General features: G+C 34.5%; 4 protein-coding genes and 1 long non-coding RNA gene across 5 annotated transcripts; 4 read left to right on the plus strand and 1 right to left on the minus strand.

Annotated features, from left to right (window-relative positions):
• The first annotated feature begins 3783 nt into the window (after nt 1-3783).
• On the plus strand, nt 3784-6036 carry LOC9312639 (phosphatidate cytidylyltransferase 5, chloroplastic). The gene is made up of 7 exons (XM_021026256.1): nt 3784-3801; nt 4166-4476; nt 4571-4761; nt 4850-4974; nt 5261-5394; nt 5462-5577; nt 5649-6036. Exons 1-7 carry the CDS (start codon nt 3784-3786, stop codon nt 5726-5728), a joined length of 975 nt encoding a protein of 324 aa, XP_020881915.1. The 3' UTR covers nt 5729-6036.
• Nucleotides 6037-6642: 606 nt separating this feature from the next.
• On the plus strand, nt 6643-7628 carry LOC110228593. Its single transcript, XR_002332065.1, has 2 exons — nt 6643-6854; nt 7010-7628. It is a non-coding gene; the product is annotated as an uncharacterized LOC110228593 (long non-coding RNA).
• Nucleotides 7629-9750: 2122 nt separating this feature from the next.
• LOC9312640 (scarecrow-like protein 22) lies at nt 9751-12071 on the minus strand. The gene has a single exon (XM_021025803.1). The coding sequence runs from the start codon at nt 11786-11788 to the stop codon at nt 9899-9901; it is 1890 nt and encodes a 629-aa protein (XP_020881462.1). The 5' UTR covers nt 11789-12071; the 3' UTR covers nt 9751-9898.
• A 3481-nt stretch (nt 12072-15552) lies between these two features.
• LOC9314413 (autophagy-related protein 8g) lies at nt 15553-16943 on the plus strand. Its single transcript, XM_002876526.2, has 6 exons — nt 15553-15662; nt 15833-15878; nt 15992-16047; nt 16335-16387; nt 16480-16598; nt 16691-16943. Exons 2-6 carry the CDS (start codon nt 15842-15844, stop codon nt 16789-16791), a joined length of 366 nt encoding a protein of 121 aa, XP_002876572.2. The 5' UTR covers nt 15553-15662; nt 15833-15841; the 3' UTR covers nt 16792-16943.
• A 1105-nt stretch (nt 16944-18048) lies between these two features.
• Nucleotides 18049-20412, plus strand: LOC9312641. Its single transcript, XM_002876527.2, has 2 exons — nt 18049-19377; nt 19948-20412. Exons 1-2 carry the CDS (start codon nt 19240-19242, stop codon nt 20242-20244), a joined length of 435 nt encoding a protein of 144 aa, XP_002876573.2. The 5' UTR covers nt 18049-19239; the 3' UTR covers nt 20245-20412.
• The last annotated feature ends 411 nt before the right edge of the window (nt 20413-20823 follow it).

Consider the following 20823-nt stretch of genomic DNA (forward strand, 5'->3'; position numbering starts at 1 on the left):
ACCTTATAACTTGTAAAAACCTTATAAAATAGCTTGTAAAATCTTATAATATCTTATAAATACCTTGTAAATACGTTGTAAAACCTTTTAAAATACATTGTAAAACCTTATAAATACCTTGTAAAAAACCTTTAAAATACCTTGTAAATTTTTGGCGGGAAAATTTTTCCCGCCAAAAATTTAACGCCAAAAAAATTGCGGAATCACTTTTCCTGCAAAAAAAATTTTTTGGCGGGAAAATTTTTTGGCGGGAAAAAATTTTGACGGGAAAATTTTACAAGGTATTTTAAAGGTTTTACAAATTTTTACAAGTGTTTTGGCGGGAAAAATTGGGGGATCACTTTTCCCGCCAAAAAATATTTTGTATTTTGTGGACCTAATTTTGTTATATTTCCTTATATATTTATGATATCTTTTATTAAAAGAAGGGTAATTTAGTCATTTTGTACATAAAAGGGGTATTTTTAAAAATGGACATCCAAATGGGGTATTTTTGAAAAGGGGTATTAAAAAAGGGGCATTTTTGTGAGTCTCCCTTGAAAAAAGGACATTTTTGCAAAAGCCCCAAAAAGTTTTAGTTAAATATCAAAACAATTTACTTAAATAAATCTTAAAGTGTTCAATTTATAATACGTAAAAACGGATTAAATTTATGACACCACAAGACTTACGGACCAAAAGGACGGGATGCTAAATCCGGTTTGTTTTCACGTATTTAAATTTAACACTTAAGTTTGAAAATATTTTTTAAAAATAAAAATGTTTGTATAGTAAAAATTTAAGTTAAAAATAAAAATTTAAAATATTATTTGTGAAAAACCTAAAGTGTTAAATTTTCAATATGTGAAAACGGGTTAAATTTATGACACCACAAGACTTACGGACTAAAAGACGGGATGCTAAATCCGGCTTGTTTTCACGTATTGTAAATTTAACACTTAAGTTTGAAAATATTTTTTAAAATAAAAATAGTTTGTATATATAGTACAAAGGTTTAGTTAAAAATAAAAAGTAAAATATTATTTGTGAAAAACCTTAAGTGTAAAAATTTACAATACGTGAAAACGAGTTGAATTTATGACACCACAAGACTTACGGACCAAAGGACGGGATGCTAAATCCGGTTTGTTTTCACGTATTGTAAATTTAACACTTAAGTTTGAAAATATTTTTTAAAATAAAAATAGTTTGTATATATAGTAAAAAGGTTTAGTTAAAAATAAAAAGTAAAATATTATTTGTGAAAAACCTTAAGTGTAAAAATTTACAATACGTGAAAACGAGTTGAATTTATGACACCACAAGACTTACGGACCAAAGGACGGGATGCTAAATCCGGTTTGTTTTCACGTATTGTAAATTTAACACTTAAGTTTGAAAATATTTTTTAAAATAAAAATAGTTTGTATATATAGTAAAAAATTTTAGTTAAAAATAAGAAGTAAAATATTATTTGAGAAAAACCTTAAGTGTAAAAATTTACAATACGTGAAAACGGGTTGAATTTATGACACCACAAGACTTACGGACCAAAAGGACGGGATGCTAAATCCGGTTTGTTTTCACGTATTTAAATTTAACACTTAAGTTTGAAATACTTTTTTAATAATAATAGTTTATATAGTAAAAAAGTTTTAGTTAAAAATAAAAAAGAACACTTAAAATGAATATTAAGATGGGATAGAAATTGACCTGACTAATAATCGTATGGACTTTCATGGGCTTGACAGTTCTTTCTGTGCTGAATTTCCTTTTCTTATTGTTGGGCTTCGTAGGGTTTTGAAGATTGCAATCCAACCGTTAGTTTCTCCACGACCGTTACTGAAAACAAATCCTATGATCTCCGATCAATCCACCTCCTCTATCGCCATCTCCGTCGTCAATTGACGTTTATATCACCGCGAAGTCCTCTCAAAAGCTCCGGTAGATTTATTAAGACGTGATGCTTGTGAGATCTCTCACTAGACTTGATCGTCTTCAATGACAATGGCTAAGCGAACAAAGCCTAATCACAATTCACTACCGACCGTTGGCTTTAATTTCTGGAATGATTCTAAACGAAGAAGAATCTGTATCTTCATCTTCCACCACGACGCTCTTCTCTTTTCTAGCCTGGTTGGTCAAGGTTTGGAAAAGAGCAACGACAATACAACAAATCAATAGTTGATGATGAAATAGAAGCAGAAATCGAAGAAGAGAATCGAAAAAATCAAAGAATGAAATTGCCTCTTTCTCTCTCAATAACTCTCTCTCTGTGTTTCTCTGGTTTGTTTGTGATGAATGATGATCGATGATACTAAAACGATGAGACTATTTCTTTTTTTTGGTAGGAAAAACGATGAGACTATTTATAAGCACACATTTGTTTGAGATTCAAGTTTACTTTTTTTCAGCTGTTTCCTTTTTTCACATGTGTTAATTTCCTTTTTTCACTTCTCGGTTTATTTGGCAATTACTAAACCATCAAAATTTAATTTAATTTAGTTACTTAACCGTCACGTAGGCTCTTTTTTTCTTTTTTGTCAAAAGGCTCCTCTGTTCACTAAAGATCAGAAGACCAGAAAGAAGCAAAGTTTGAATATTTTTCTTAGATATTAGGCTTTCATATGATTAGGATTTAGAAACCATTGAGACAAGACCAACCGGAGTCTGTGGTAGTTGTCAATGTTCTCTTCCTTGAAGCTCATATACATCATCGTTTAGGAGCTTAGGAGAGAACTCATACGTGTTCCCTCTGACAAATACCTTATGAACAATTGGTAACTTTGCATAAAACTCCAAGACAACTTCAAGGTTATAAGGTTCCACATAAGTCACAGTGCTCAAAAGTTGCTTGTCCTTGAGAATCTGTTCAACTCAAAGACTAACAAAGCTCCCAACCAAAATCTACTGATCCCTGATCGAGTACTACTACTTTTTCCCAGAATAAATCATATCGAGAGCTATTGTTCTCAGTCAGGAATGATTTATTATAAGGACTACGAAGCGGAAGAGTTTCCTCTGGGTTCATACTATCAGATGTATACACAGATTTTCCTTTGGAGGTACAATCTCTGGCGTCTTCGCTCTTTTTTGCCTAACACAGGCTCCATCGGATTCCTCTGTTTCTTCCTCTGATACTAAGATGTAAGATGCAGACTTCTTCACTCCTGTAGGAGTAACACCGTCTCCAACGACCCTTCTAATGGATGCACAGTCGAAGTAGACTTTGCGTTCCCCAGACTTGAGCCACACAAATGATAAAGCATTAAAACAAGAGCTCATTCCAAAAAAGCTTATATCAGTCGAATTCACCATGAGATCATCCAGATTGTGAATTCATTTTCTCGAAAATCTGCAGATCATGTGACTTGTTTGGTCTGAGGATTTGAAACATGAAGAACAAGACAATTAATTCTGATCCAAGGAACAAAAAATCTCACACTTATAAATTTAGCCACCAATGACATATGTGGCTTTAACACTCAGGTTCCACGTAAAACCTTCCTTTGTAGCCAGAGACTTCGGGTTTAACTATTTTCACGGCAATAACCGAGAAGGAGAGTTATCAACGCGCTAACAGAGGCGCGTGGATTTCAGATACTCTCTCGTCGTACAACCAGGTCCACCACCACGAGCCCCATTAGTATCTCCACCGTACAAAACTTATAAGCTCCGATTAGATTCACCGAATCACACAATCTTTAACATCTCCTCCTTCCTTCCATGATTCCGTTATCGTAAAGATTTGTCCTTTATCCAAATTTTAGGGTTTTGAATTCTTCTTTCCTATTTCGGTTTTCAATGGCGCCTTTTGTTGAAGTCTGTAGGTATAAGCCATTACCGCTCTCATTGAGCTCTCTCTGTACATGTCCTTGCCGTTCTTCTCCAAGAAAGTAAAATTGGATTTGAAGTATTCCTAACATATATAAAAAAGAGATTATCTTATTTATTTAAGTACAATAGATATAAAAATTTATAAAAGATGTAGAGATTTTCTAGTTTTAAATTCGAGATTTTTGAACCAAATTTATATAGAGGAGGTAACATTATTCCTCTTTCTCTTTATGATGTTAGTTTAAGAACTTGAGGTTATACGGGAATTTCGATAAAGAATCATTCTTGTGGATTGCTATGTAGTGCTGAGAAACTTATCATGGCATTGCTGCAACTATTGTCTGTTTAGGAACACAACAGAGATCAAGAATCGCAAAATGTTGAAGACGATTCGAGTTTAGATGATCAGAAGCAGAAATCTAGAAGCCAGTTTAAGAAAAGAGTGATTTTTGGTTTAGGAATTGGATTGTCTGTTGGAGGTATTGTATTAGCTGGAGGATGGGTATTCACGGTAGCAGTAGCAGCTGCGGTTCTTCTAAGTGCCCGGGAATATTTCGAGCTGGTGAGAAGTAAAGGAATTGCTCAAGGAATGACTCCTCCTCCACGATATCTTTCTAGAGTCTGCTCGGTTATATGTGCTCTTATGCCCATACTTACATTGTGAGTAGTTTAAGTCAGTAAACACCTCAAAGTCCGCGATTCTTTCTCTTATTTTGATTAAAGGTTTTGTCTTTGTTACGAATGTTGTTTTTAGGTATTTTGGTCATATAGATATCTCAGTGACATCAGCGGCGTTTGTTGTTGCAATGGCACTGTTGTTACAAAGAGGAAACCCGCGTTTTTCTCAGCTGAGTAGTACAATGTTTGGCCTGTTTTACTGTGGATATCTTCCTTGTTTCTGGATAAAGCTACGGTGTGGTCTTACTGCTCCAGTTCTAAACACCGGCAAGCACTCCATTATTATTATCATTCCTAGCTTTGGTTCGTAAAGTAATCAAAGACTAAGTCTCCTGAGCAGTTTAATTACTTATAGGAATTGGAAGAAGCTGGCCTACTATCCTCGGTGGCCAAGCACATTGGACAGTTGGACTTGTTGCTATATTGATTTCTTTCTGCGGTATAATTGCCTCAGACACGTTTGCTTTTCTTGGTGGCAAGGTATGTATCTGCTGAAGGTTAGATCTAAGACATTAATATTCAGACTTTCTTATAGATAAACCGTTGAGGCATTTTTGAGGATATGATAGAGTTTTTTGCAATGGTTAATGTTTAGAGCTTTCTCTATTTCTCTCTTATATCTCGGCATTCATTTTATTCAAATTAAGGAGGAATACTTTTCAGGGTATTCGTTAAAGAGAACGACAAATTTAGTATTATCGACCTTCCAATGCATATAGTCTCACAATAACTTCTCTTGGCTGAAGTTAATCAACTAATGTTGCAGGCATTTGGTAAAACTCCTCTTATTAGCATTAGTCCAAAGAAGACATGGGAAGGAGCTCTTGCAGGACTTGTTGGTTGTATTTCCATTACCATTTTACTCTCCAAATCGTTGTCCTGGCCTCATTCTCTTGTCAGGTACTCAAATCCGATCGAATTGCCAGAGTCTATTATGTCTTTATTCTAATTGGTTCCTTTTAAACAGCACTATAGCTTTTGGAGTTCTTAACTTCTTCGGATCTGTCTTTGGTGACTTAACGGAGTCAATGATCAAACGTGATGCGGGTGTCAAAGACTTTGGCTCACTCATCCCTGGACATGGTAATGACACGTTAAATCAGACCGGATTTTGTCTATCATTGCCTCTCTAACCCACTCCTCTGTAATTGCAGGTGGTATATTGGACAGAGTTGATAGTTACATTTTCACTGGTGCATTAGCCTACTCGTTCGTAAGACTTCATGGAGTTTGATTCTATGGCTGTATCCCCAAGAAACTCACCCTAGCTTCAAGTAAAAACTTACAAAGCCGGTGCGATTTCCCCCCTCACGAGAGTGAAATTCAAAGAAATATATAGCAATGATGGTGAAATGGCTGCAGAATATTCTGAGATTGGCCTGTTGTTTGAGTGAACCGGTATGCAATTTTTGGTTTAATGCGAGTAAACTGGTTCATTAGGCGAATTCTCAGACCATTGGTCTGTGTTGTCTGACCGGTAATGCGATGGCGGCATTTGGAAATTGATTTAGTGATTCATTCTTGATTACTTTCCAAAATATTTTCTTCCTGTTTCCATATGGATTAAAGATAAAAGGACTTAAAAATCATGTGGGGATGTTAATGAATGCGTTGTTCCCAAGCAGACTTTTTAGGGAGTAATTATTAAACAAATCTGAATGAAAAAAAAAAGGAAACTATAGAAATGAATAATCAATAATCAATGATACTAGTAAAAAATAAAAGTAAGAAATGATTCGTCGATAGTTGTACACAATTACTATTACCCTCAGGTAGTTGGCCGTGTACAGTATTTGACTATGTGTTGTGTAAGAAGGGGTAGAAACGAGAATCAGGAAACTACGTGTGATCCGACGGCTGAAAAAGAAACTAGTTTCAGGGACAGATCCCATCCGCAGCTATAAAACCATAATTTTTCCCATCTCCGTCGACACCATGCATGGCGTCGTCGTGGAGTAAGTTCTATATCTCTTTCTCGAAATTGTTATTTTTTGTTTTTTTTTTCTTCTAAATCTCAATTATATTTTATTTGATTGTCATCGTTAAGTTTAATCAAATTGTATTCACCATCTAATTTTTCTTTTCTTTTGTTCGTAACACCTCACATATTATATTACAACAGCGAGTGATTACGAGTGTGAGTTCAATCTATTTCTCGAAATTATTTTTATTTTCTTTTAAATCTGAAATAAATTTTATTTGATCTATCCGTCACGCTAAACTAGCGGATCTAATCGTCGGATATGTCATCATAAATTTTAATTATTTTGTATTCACGATTTGGTTGTTTTGTTCTTTCGTGTTTCGTAAAGTGGTAGATGTTCCAGATTATCCTTTCGTCACAGTCAGAGATCTCGCCAGTAAGCATTTGTATTTTTCTAAAATCCTGGATTAGCATTTCATCTTGCTCGAAATTGTATTTGTCTAAATCCTGAATTAGCATTTCATCTTAATTATCGATAATTACTTCATTAACGGGTTTCTCGGTTCACGGATACTATTTTCTGGGACATAGAGGATTTCCCGATACATGATGGTCTCGATCCTGAATCTGTTTGTGAGAAAATCAAACAAGGTCTGGATTTTCCTGGTGAAGTGTCATTCTCGGCTTATTATGGAGAAAAGACCTTCCCGGATGTAGTACTGAATAAATACCGTGATGCCGGAATCACCCTCCATCCCCATGGTAAGTATGCGTCTTCAACCACATTTTTCTTTTTTAATTACTTACATATATCTCCCATGATATTTATACTTTATATTTTTCAATGGGTAAATGTACGAGATTGAATCATATGATCCTCGACATTCTTTTATGGAAACTGGATAATGATCCGGACTATTTTCACCCAAGAAATTTGGTGGTAATCTCAAGAAACATTTCGAAAGATACGGTGTTCAGCAATGTTCTCCGAGGGTTTCAGTCTAGTTGTACTGATTATAATGTTGTCGTAGTACTACTGCATGATAACTTTGCATCAAAGGGAATGCCACCACTTGCTGATGTATGAAACCATGCATTTTTCGTTTGTTTGCTTCATCTTTCTTCTCTAAATACAAACTCTGTTTTATGTTCAAATTATTTATATATGAAGTCTTTTAAATTATAATCTAGTTAAACTTTTCAAACTCAATTAATCATTGAAACAGAGAAAAAAAATAGAGTAAATAATCTATTCACCTTGTTCTAAATCACCAAATCTAAATTTTTTCGATGAAAATGTTTTATAGTAACTACACATCTATCAATATGTTATAATTACAAGAATAATTTTAAATAATCAAGAGAAAGCCAATTGATCAAAATTAACAAAAGTTAAGAAAAATATGAGCAAAACATAAGTAATATATTTTAATAAAACTGACAAAAGATCATAGATTCAAAGTTGAGATCTTAAACAAATAGAAACAAACATATATAAGACCATAATTTTGTGTTTTTGACTGCTTCCGATAAGTTACTACATTAAGCTGATAATTCATTCTTCTTTTTCCTTAACTTTTGTTTTAATGGAACCCCTTTTGATATATTAGTATCCATCAATTTTCAAAATGTCCTAAATTATCAAAATTTATTTAAGATTGAAATTAAAATTTGTTCACAAAATTGCATAGGGTGATTGGGTATGGGGATATAAGTTCATATGCCGGTGATCTAAACCTGTTTGCAGATCCTAATGTAACTGATACTAATATATGGTGATTACATAAAAGGTTCATTACATTTGTTGAACCATGTCCAGTGCTCAAGCGGTCCATTACTTATATATAACCAAATCCACTTAGTTGATATTTGACACCAGTTAAGGTTCATTACATGTTTTTTCACGATCAATATTGTTGTTGCATTTGGTCATTCAACAATATTTCTATCACAGCTGAAGTTTTATGTGATTTCAAGTGAGGGCACTCATCACAAAGCTAACCGAGGAAAAACAGTCTGCATATTCAACTGAACAATAGACTTGAAAGAGAAGTGGTAAAAGAACTTCCACTTGAATCCTTTTTATCTCTAAATCTTTCCTATCCATGCTCTTGTTTTTAGAATGAAAAGATTACTATGATGATTAGCAATTACGATTAAGCGTTTGTAGTCTTTTTCCATGGTTTTGTGAAGAGATGCTTTAACCTATAAATCATTTGCATTGGCTCTTATCAAATCCAACAAAATAATTGTGTTTCGTTTACTTTTCTTCATCGTTTGACATTCGAAACTCCCATCAAAATTGTTCCTTGGATCATACTTGTACAATTGTTGAATTAAACGCTGAGTAAGCAAAAAAAAGGAAGCAGACTCTAAAGGATCCAGAAGGTGTGAAGTAAAGATGAGAAGCCAAAAGGTTTGCTGATACAAGTTTTTTCTTCTTCTTCTTTATTAAGTCACGTTAGTGGTTTTCTTTTTTCATGCTTTGATTTCTTGTAAATTGAGAGACGCTAAGAGTCTATGCTTTTGTAATTCTTATCTTTTCTTAACACAAATTTCATCATCTAAATGAAGTCGACTGAACATAATTTTGATTGAACCGGTATGCAATTTTTGGTTCAATGCGAATGCGAGTAACTTGTTCATAGGCGAATTCTCAGACCGTTGGTCTGTGTTGTCTGACCGGTAATGGAACGGCGACGTTTGGCAATTGATTTAGAGATTCATTCTTGATTTACTTTCCAAAATAATTTCTTCCTGCTTTCCAGATAATGAATTAAAGGAAAAAAGGACTCAAATCATGTGGGGATGTTAATTAACGCGTTGTTTCCCAAGCAGCCTTTTTAGGGAGCAATTATGAAAAAAATCTGAATGAAAAATAAGGAAACTATATAAATGAATAATCAAATATCAATGATACTAATAAAGAGGCGAAAATTAAGAAATGATTGGGAAGAGGAAAGACATGGCTGGATTTTGTTATCCAATACAATTAAAAAAAAAATGTTATACACTTTTCACAATTTCACTGCAGAATCTTACTAAAGTGGTTGATTAAATAAGTAATAAAGTGGTAGTATTGTGATAATATCAAATCTAAGCAGCAATTCTGCGAGGACCATGTGATTGATTACACGGACAACACTCGTATTACGCAATCTCTTTACAATACTAAAAGGCTTAAACACAAGTTATCTCATTGTTTACAACATTAACCCAAAACACAAGTTAATACAATTAGTTTAGTACTAATATGTAGTTTGTTTACAATTAGCTTAATTTTTAGTACATGGATCCATATTTCAATATGCAGAAATATAAAAAGGAAAAGAAAGACTAACATAAGGAGAATATATATATCATTTGATTGGTTAACATCACAATCAAACATATTAAAACATGATATAACCCAAATTAAAAAGCTAAGAAAAGAAAATTGAACCCTGAAATATCATTTTTTTTTAATAATAATTTTTCGTCTCAACATTTCCAAGCTGAGACAGTAACAAGTTCTTTCCTCTGCCAACACAAGACAAGTGAAGACGACGATGACTGTCTCTTCTCCAAGTGAAACCCTCTCATCGGATTCCTCTGCAACAAATACTCCGCTTGTGTCTCCGCAGTTTGACTAAGTGTCACCGGAGAAAACCCACATTGCCCAAATAAGCTTCTCCACGGCGGTGATCTCTCCATCCAACGGTAACGATTCGTCAACAGTTTCTGTATCGACGGTTGCACACAAAACCTCTCAATACTCGAAGCAGCTTCCGCATTATTCAGATTCCCAGAGTCGAGAGACTCGAGCAGAGATGTGTAGTACTGGAGCGCGTTAATCACACCGTTAGGGAACGGCGCGTCGTTGTTGCGGTCGCAGCTTCTATCTGAGCAAACGACGACGTTTGGTGAGATTTGCTTGAGGAAACGAAGGATTAATGGGAGGTAACCGGAGACAATGGAGCTGATTGGAAGATTCACAGCAATTGCTTCTTTCTCCGATGATCGGAAAAAAGAGAGTGGCCAATAAGTTGGATTCAAGAGAATCTCCATGTTCAAGAGCTCGATTTCGAACGATACTCCGGTTTCTCCTGCGAAGTTTCTGAGATTTTCTTCAGTGAATCGGAGCTCGAATTCGTCGGAGACAGTTGAAGGAGAAGCGAAAGCTGTAATCTTTAGCGACGGAGGTGATGAAGATCTGTTTCTTTTTCCGGCGAGCTCTTGAATCAGAGACGCCCATTGACCTCCGTAACCGATATCGAAATCGACAATGTGGATTCGATCAAATCCTTCGAAGGACTCAAGAATCGTCTGGTTTGCTGTGAAATTGACGAATTGAAGAAACGGTGACGTTTCCGAGAAAGCTCTGTAAGCTGCGATTCGAAAGATTAGGTTTTGGGGAGGTGAGAGAGACGGTGGTGATGATGATGAGCCTTGAAGGATAGAGTGAAGAGCTTCGGTTATATACGAAGCTGCTCTATGAAACGGAGGTTTAGGATTGTTGTTAGTGTCGTTGTTGTTAAGGTTGTGATTGAGCCGCGCCAATATCCCTTGCGCGAGAACAGGATTGTTATCTCCGCCGTTTGTCGTGAGCTCCGCCGCCGCAGAGAATAGCTGGTCGATGATTACCATTGACTGGTCTTGGTCGTTTTGGTCTTCTCCGGCTATCTTTGGCGGCGTGAGAAACGGGTCGTGAGATTCGTGACCCGGATCCGTGAACGGGAAACCCCACTGGTGGTGGTGGTGTTGAGATCCGGGTTGACCCGAATTGAGCCGTTTCGCTGGAGGAGACGACGGAGGATCCGAGAAGAAACTCGGATTTGGGTGTATCAGAGCTTCCGGGTTCGGTGAAATCTGAAACTTCTCTTCTTCCGGTGGGTCGTGAAAAGGGAAGCCATAGCCAAAGAGTGGATTAGGATTATCAATAACCGGGTCGGATCCAGAACCGGTGTCGAAACCCACAAACTGAGAACCCGGATCCACTACATCGCCAGCCATGATTAATCTAAAAATACTCTGTTCTTGCCCCGGCGAGCCACCGGAGAGAACACCATCGAGATCCTCGAAACCCATTGGGTCGCATTTCCCATCGGCGCCGGAAAAAGTAGCAGCAGCAGCGCCGCCGCCGCTGGGACCACCGTGAGAAGAAGACAGCGTGGTGGTTGAAGAAGAGACGAAAGGGCTTGGACTTCTAACAGAGTCTAAAACAGACGTCGGCTCCGAGAAACCACCATTGTTAACAATAAAGCAGAGATCTTCGTCTACTCGTCCATGGAGTTTCTCCGGATTAGCCCAGATTTTGTATCCCGGAGAAGAAGAAGAATCTAAGAAACCCAGAACCCCCTTCCCTTGAAATTGCTCAAAGGGCAGGGGCATGACCAATCTCAGATGAAAGAGAGAGAATTAAGAGTAAAGAAACCCAGAAAAACCCTAGATCTCAGAACTTAAAGAGGAAGCCGAAGATGAAAGCTTGAAACTGAAATTGGCGCCCACATTATCTCACACTCGTTGTTAATAACAATCTTTCTTCACTGTGCTTATGTATATTGACTCTGGATGATTGCAACAACATTCCAAAGTGATGATCTTCATCAAAAATGCTCTCTTTTTTATTTTTGGGTAAAGGATTTGGTTTTTGCTGTGTGTGTGGTGCCTTGTGTCTGTAGATTTACTTATCTACATCTGTATATTTTACATCCCCTCGTTTCTAAACCTACTCGCACTTACGGCGCGTCACTCTTACTCTCCAAGATATCGCACTAGTACATTTGTTTGTCTTTCTCTTTTAAATAAATCTTATACATTTGTTAAAAGATTTAAAATACATAAGTACACACAGCTAATATATTTAAACTTTGGTTTACCATTAGTCCATTACCATCTGATTTTGTGTTGATTATATAAGTAAGCCATGAAAATCGAAATCAATGTGTCTTTAATCGAATAAATTTAGCCTAATCATAAATTGACTAAAATACTATGATGGCAACATGATAAATAGGGAAAACATTGATTTTTATGCATATCGACATTATTACTTTTCTAAAAAATTTACAAAAATTTGTAAAATAATCTTGCATCTTTAAAATATAATTTGTTATTTAGTGAAGTAGCAATTGTCTGTTATGAATAATATGTACAGTAACATGTTTTTTTATTAAATTGCTTGATAATAAAAATACACACATAAACACTTACTTATTGGAAAATGAAATCGTAAAAAATATTTTAAAAAATACTTGAAAAGAATCAATGTTATTTACTTTATTTATTAGGAACATTGGGATTATGTAGTGTATAATAATTCATTAGATCTAAGAAAATAAATCTGAAGAAAATAAAAAATTTGAATTGTCGAATCCAAAGTGCAAACAATGCAAAAAACTCTAAAATTGTCAGTTATTACTCCATTGATAGTCCAAAAAAACAAAAAATACTCTCTCTCTTCCTAAAAAATTGATTTTCTAGAAATTTCAATTTTTTTAAGAAACAATCATTGTTTAATTATTTATTTTTATTAAATATTTTTTAATAAATTATGAACCAATAGTAATCTGAAACAGTTAATCATTACGTCTTGAAATCTACGATTTATTAAAATCAATTAATTAAAATAAAATAAAAATCTAGAAAATCAATTTTTATAGAACAAACTCAAAACACTACAACATCAAACTTTAAGGAACCGAGGGAGTAGTTGATAGTCTCTATTGAGGCGCGTTAAGATAATCATCAATCTGAAAGACATTAGAATTAAAAAATCAAAAACATATACCGAGGTTGCAGAGCAAAAAGTGAATTTGACACAGATGGCTTTTATTATTGATCATTGTTTTCCATAATTACCCTTACTTTCTCTAAACACACTCGACCGTGAATGTGGGGGTAATACAGTAAGTTAGACTGCAAAACAGCTCTTCCCTCTTGCAGTCTGTTTTTTTTTTTCATCTAACGGTTGAAAATTGCAAAAACTCTGAACAAGATCTGGTGGCTCTCTAGTCTAGATTTTTTTAAAAAGAATTAATAAATGACATAATATCTTGACTATAAAATCTAGCCTATGTATCAAGTTTAAAGTTTTGAATGACAAGTACACAGTCAAAACAAAACTATGTCAAATCTTTATATGTTGGTTGATGCTTACACATGTTTGTGAAAATCAACCGTTTTCTTCCACCATTTTTCAAAAAAATCATCTGTAAAATATTGTAGTGATGAAGTGTATATAATTTATTTATATCGTTGTTTTCTAAACGTAATTCAACCAATAAAAGTTATAGCTAAATTCACTTCTTTGACAAACTTGAAATACCTAAGAGGTCGTTTATTGGCGGTAATAGAGAGGGTACCAAAAGGAAATCAAATAAAAGATGTGTAGCTGGATTTCCAAGACAAGTTGGAACTTTTGGTAGTTTGTGTGTGAATGAAAGGGAGGAGACATGGCTTATGTGATTGCCCTAAACATATTTCTATTTGTTTAAACCAAAACAATATAAAAACAAAAAACATTGTAATTGGACATTGTAATAATGGGAGACATGTTTTTTTTCCTCCAAGACAAACAAGAAACCTCCATGTGAATTTCCACCACCTTGTAATATGTCTAACAACATGTATTCTATTAAACTATTTATTTTTTGTAATGTTTTAGGATTTAAAAAGGACCAATTTGCGTAATTTAATCAACACAATCTATAGGTAGATGTATGGCTAAAGGAGGGACACATCGACCGTGTGTTACCTGCATACATACTCGTGATTCGTATTTTGGATGCAGTGATATAAATAAAACAAGTAAATAAATTAACTAATTGTTTGATCGATGTAGAAATATATAACACTGTAACCAAATTATCTCAGTTTATGTCACATGTCATATTTGCAATTCATTTCCACTGTGTTTTTAGATTTGCTAATTTCCCAAAATAAACCTAAAGTCCTCAAAATAGACGATAGTCTCCTCTGCTAACCTCACGACTCACGGGCAAAGCTTTCTGTTTCCTCTTTGTTTAAAATTTTCAATTTTTATGTTCAGGAATTATAATGACTAGTGGGGTTAACTTATGTGAATCATGTCATATCATATCTTAATCATGTCACAACACACAACAAGGACAATGTAACTTTTTCTTATTTATAACAAAGCATGTCACATTTTGGTTGGTTTAATATTAACTATCAAGGATTAGGAGACGCATTACAGCACAAACGATAAAATCTGTCTCGCTTAGAGAAAAGAAACAGTGACGGCGGAAACAAAACAAAAAGTAAAGATAGTGATAGATTGTATGATCTTATAATTTGTCAATAAAACAACCAACACAACCATGTAGTATTATCTTTAATTATTTGGTTAAACTATATAAATATTAGTGTTTGAAACATTGCTAACCTACAAAAAATAATTAGACGAACAAATCCGACCGCCGCATGGCACTACTAGTTTTCAATGACTTAATCACCGGGAGGGTTCCTCAAAAGTATATGATAACCAATTAACCATATAGTTACGTTACGTAAGCTACGAGCCTGGAACTAGTGTCGATATTGTTCTAGAATCTTAATGACTATCTTTAACAAAAAAAAAATCTTAATGACTATCATAAATTAGTTTTCAATTCTGTTGACTGTTAAAAAGTTTGATAAAAACTTTGTTTTGATCCATTGTTGATTTGAAGTCAAGGATTATGATATACAGTCTATAAGTTTTGAAAAGTGATATTTTCTTGGTAATAAAAACCTTTGAAAACTACATTTTTAAAAATTTTGAATGATCAACAATGTAGATTTTTTGTCCTTGAACTTTAGTTATTGATCTTTTAATACAGAAAAAACATTTGGTTTAGTAATATATATATATATGGTGAGTTGGGCTGGGCTTCGTATCTCTTACCAAAACAAATATACGGCGGGCTTTATAGATTAATGAGCTATTAACTAGTTATGGGCCTTAGTCCTTATTGGTAACTAAATCAATTAAACATTCCTTAAATCATGCTAATTAAATTTACCGAATAAAAATCAAATACCTTGTTTTTGGTCTGCATTGTTAAAAAATAAATTAAAAGGTGACGTGTCATTCGCTAATTCGATAAAATTTCGGTAAACAAAAAAAGGAAAAGGTTACGCGAATTATATATAGACACATATAGCTGCGACGATCGCAGTCGAAGTTTCTGAGTAATTGAATCATACAAAGTCGAATCCAAAGTTTTTGATCTTAATCAACTCGCATAATCTCTTCCTCTCTGTAAGTTTCTCCGATTTGATTTCGTTCGGTTTCTACAAAAATATGCAGAGATAAGTTGATTTCGACTTGGGTAGTAGAAAAATTAGGGTTTTGTGTTGGGATTTGGTAAATATCGTTTTTTTGTTCCTTATTTTGGTTGGTGATTCTGGGAATTTGTTATATATTTTTAGGCATAAAAGATGAGTACTGGCAGCTTCAAGCAGGATCATGATTTCGGTATAAATCTTTCTTTTTTTTTTTTTCTAGTAATTCGATTGTTGTGAATTTAGGATGATATATCTTAATAAAACATGATGAATCTTGGTTGATGAATTGATTATATATTGCAGAGAAAAGGAAAGCTGAGGCTTTAAGGATCAGAGACAAGTATCCTGACAGAGTTCCGGTAATCTAACTCTGTTCTTTTGTCTTGAATTGTCTTTTGTGTATCATCAGCCATAGATTTGGTTCTGTTTCCTAGTTTTGCTGATTTTGAGAAGCTTTTGTGTGGATTCTGAGGCCTGATTGATTGGAATCTTGCACTGATTGAATCTGAGGCCTGATTGATTGAAATAAAGAGCACTTTGATAGATGTTTCTTGTTTCCTCTGGCTACAAAGGATTTGACTCTCACAGAGAGTTTTAACAAGAGTTTTAGAATAAGATGGTTATATTAATGTATGTTTTGTAATAGGTGATTGTGGAGAAGTCAGAGAAAAGTGATATCCCAAACATTGACAAGAAGAAGTATGGATCCGCTCTTTCTTTATATCGAACATTTGATACTTAACATTGGAGTCTTTCTTGCTTATTCATGTTTTGGATTTTGCATTTTACAGATACCTCGTCCCAGCTGATCTAACCGTTGGCCAGTTTGTGTATGTGATTCGTAAAAGAATCCAACTTAGTTCAGAGAAAGCTATCTTCATCTTTGTTGATAATGTTCTTCCTCCCACCGGTAATGACTCCTCTTGACCCCCTACCTAAACAATTATTAATCCTTACTTAAACCTGTTGGATTTTATATGGAATTGGTAAATTCAATTGCAGGAGCGATGATGTCAACCATCTACGAAGAAAAGAAACAAGAAGACGGCTTCTTGTATGTTACCTACAGTGGGGAAAACACATTTGGATCTTCAATGAATTAAATTTGGTGTTCTTGCTTTTAATTGAATGTAAATATTCTCTTTTCTATTCTTGTTCGTCAACTTGCTTGCTTAGCTACGCCGCTACGGATATGTTATGGTTTATGTAGGAACAATCAAAGTGTTTGAAACAAATGTTAGTTTTCTTATCTCCTTTGGTTTTGTGGCCTGTCTACATACATCTCTCTCTCTGTCCCTTGCCCGAGCATCATACACGTCAAACGTTGCAATCTTAGTGACTTCTCAGACCATTCCAGCTACAAGAGCCAAGCACAAAGTCTTCGTTTAGTTTTGGTTTGGTTTTGTAGTGGTCTTACAATTCTGGGTCGAGCCCACGGAGGCTGTTGGGCTTTATCTAGGCCATAGTGAAGAACGATTGTGGGCTAGCTAGCCGACGTGGCGGTAAAAGACAAATCACATGGGGGAAGCGCCACGTGTAAAAGTTAGCGGCAATGGCGGCTTGGGGTTGCGGTTAGGGCACGACCTTCACGAACAACATAAAAACAGAGCGGTGATGGTCCACGCACACTTGTCTGCTGTTTTTAGACCCCACACGTTCTTCACTCTGCATTTTCCTTCCATAATGTATTCTCCCATGTCATGTCAAGTGTCAACTACTAATTTATATGTCTAATCTATTATTTTTCTCAATAGTTGACAACAAGAAATGCCAAAATATCTATTTTGGGTTTTGGTACGTTTTTTTTTCTGTTAAAGGGTTTTGGTTTTGGTTTTGGTATTGGTACGTTCTCGCTTCACCAAGTAACAAAATCGTGTCATGTATACATGTGTGTTTTAAAACCATGCACTTATTTTCTCTTGAACACGTTTTTTACTCTTCTTCCCCCTGATCGCCTAATTACTTAATTAGCACCCTGTAATAATCAAGAATTAAAACATTTCTCGGTTTAGACTTTAGAGTTTTAGTGAAATTCACTAACCAAAACTCAGCACAAATTAGTTTATAGTGTGCGATTTAGTGTCATACTTTTCAGATATTTCACTAGTGAAGCGTGTTGAGACTTTGATCATGAGGATTAACTATATATGCATATTCGCTACAATTTTGCATGTTTGCGAACATAATAACTTCAAACTTAAATGGTTTTTTCTATTGAAACAGTCAAACAGACATATAATACAAAATTTGTTATTGACTTTTGAGGTTTTGGCAGACATGTACACTACCAGTGTCCACTTGTTGAGAACATCAAACTATGTCCCTTGGTGATTAGAAGCGGGGAAACTATTACTTTATTATGCATAAAATATGTATATTTTGCAAGATAAGTCATCGCAATGCAACGAAATAGCTAGGTGGTTGTAACGTCATTGTGTTCACGTATATGAACAAGTATCATGTGGGAAATGATCTATTTATATCTCAATGTGATAACTACATCTAACAACATAACTAATCACAGACAAGACCGTTGCATACTTATTAGTTTTGATCAACTATATACACATACACTTAGGATAATATATTATACATGGATATCAGTTTTTCGAATAATATGTTAGTTAATGGATAAGTTAAGCATATATAAATGAATGCTACAAATAAATTGAAAAGATCCTCTGTTTTTACTGCACATTCCATGAATACAAATTCAACCACACAATCCATTTACATATAACCTAATATATTCGAAACACCCCGTCCATGTTACAGATAATAATGAAGATATATAAGAAAATCTTAATTTGGTAATGTCAGAAATGGAACAATCCGTTTTGAAGAATGTTTGGTTGAAAAAGTCTGCTTGCTTTTTGTTATTGCAATTAAAAATATCGATCGTTACGCGGATGTTAAGCTTCCCGAGAAACACACACAATGTAAATAAAAAATGAGGAGACAAAGTTAGAAAGGTAGCGTAAAACCATGCTAAGTGTTTAAAGGCCTCAACGTAGAGACAAAGAGTTAAGAGATTTAAAACCTCTTCTTGGGATAAACAAAGAAGCATATGCATCAAAAACCCTAATTCTCCCTTTTGCTCGTTTCGATGACTAGCTAGATTTTCGCTCCATTATTAATGCAAATTACATTAAAAAAAATATAGATAAAATCAGTAAGCGGGGTCAATCTGAGAATGCTATAACTACGAGAGAGAACACATAAGTTTGGTCTTTTCTCTTTCGTTAGGTTTCTCTGGTTTGGGTCGGTGGATTCCTCAGAGACAGAAGAGGGGGCCACTCAACACCATATCTGACCTTCACTGCTCTTTTCTTCCCTACACCCATACATTTGCATGTTCTCTCCTTCTCTTCTACCATCAACGACTCAATCTCTCTCTATCTATATCTGCATTTATTACACAATCTCTCTTCCTTTAGCATTTATAACAATCACGATACCTTTAAACCGCCATATCTCTCTCTATCTCTAAATATATATCTACAACCGTCTCGGTTATAATCTAAGTCATCTCTTTGATCGATACTACTCGTATGGATACGTTGAGGAGTGCTTGCTTCTACTTCCTATTAATAGTCTTTGTCATATTTTCTCGGTCTCTTTTATGCGATTCTCGCCATCTTGGACACATGGAGAAGAAGCTCAGCGTGAATCGTGACCATTTCACTAAGGTAAGCCCATTTGCTTTGTGATATTAAGAGTCTTTGTTTATTTGAATGGTGTTTGTGTTTTTGTTTGTTTGTATGAAACTGGAGTAAGGGTATTTTCTTAAGATCTTTTTTTGGGTTGGAAATTCACATTCTTATATGTTAACATAGCAAATTAACACGGACAAATATTTCTTGATCATTGATATTAACATGTGTATGATACTATGATATATAGTCCCTTTTTTTTAGTGAATGCAACTGGTTCATCTGTATAAGGTTTTAACCTTTTAAATGCCTTCTGATTATATCTAATGCATACATCCTTTCAAAATCAAATCTACTTTTAATTTAAAGTTTGTAGGGAGGCTCCAAATACTTTTAGAGTGATTCTGTATAAACACTAGAGTGTGTATAATTAAGAAGTTCAAGGGTAAGTTATGGTCGAGTAGTGTAGCTAGTTTCACTTATTTACTCACAAACACTCCCATGTAAAATGGGTTTGTATTTATATTACCATGTATATGACAAAAAACAACAAAACAAAACTAACAAAGTTAAGTCATGAATACTAACTCTTATTCCATGGCACAGAAAAATGACGAGATTGAAAAACTAGAAGCTCCATCAACAAACAAGACGAGCACCGTATTTAGCCAAGCACATGCCGTAGTTAATCATGGTGATATTAATGGTCAGATCAACGGGAAGAGGACGAAGGACGATCACAGAGTAAAACGAGCTTCAGACAAGAAGGTGTCGTCTAAAAGAGTCTCCAGAACATGGAAAATTCCTAAGTATCCAAAGAAGCAGCCTAGATCAGATCAAGAACATCCCGGTTTCAATCTTGATTATATGCAGCCCACTACACACCCGCCTCATCATAATTGAACTCTTAATGATCATGTAATAACTCCATGCATAAACAAATTTTATATCGTGGTTTATCATATATCATAACTTAAAGTCACGAAGAATTTTTACCTTTTTTACTCGTTTGATATATATCATGATGTATGGTCAGAAACGACCTAGTTTTAATAAGCTTTATAATTCAAATTAATACATATATTAGATTAGTAAAACAGTTATCGATATTGTTCAATGCTAATCCGTTGGGTTTCTGGATTTTGTTACCATATCACACTTGGAAGTTGCATGCATATAATGATGTACTATATAATATTTTACTCGTCTTTATATGCACATGCATGTGTGTGATCATTTCGTTGCTCAATCACTATATCAATATATATTTTTGCAGTTGTTCACTATTGTATTGTTAAGGTTGTGATAATAAACAGACTTGTTGTGTATTATATTATACATATATACTGTATGTAGTTTTCTGCTAATCATCATAAACCTTTCAAGTTAGTCATGTTAATTTACCATTTAAATGACAAAAACGATAATGGCGACTTTTATTTATTTTCCTTTTGTTTACGTCGTTTGCTAATGTTATCAAAA

Source organism: Arabidopsis lyrata (assembly GCF_000004255.2).
Source record: "Arabidopsis lyrata subsp. lyrata unplaced genomic scaffold ARALYscaffold_5, whole genome shotgun sequence".
Lineage (NCBI taxonomy): Eukaryota > Viridiplantae > Streptophyta > Magnoliopsida > Brassicales > Brassicaceae > Arabidopsis > Arabidopsis lyrata.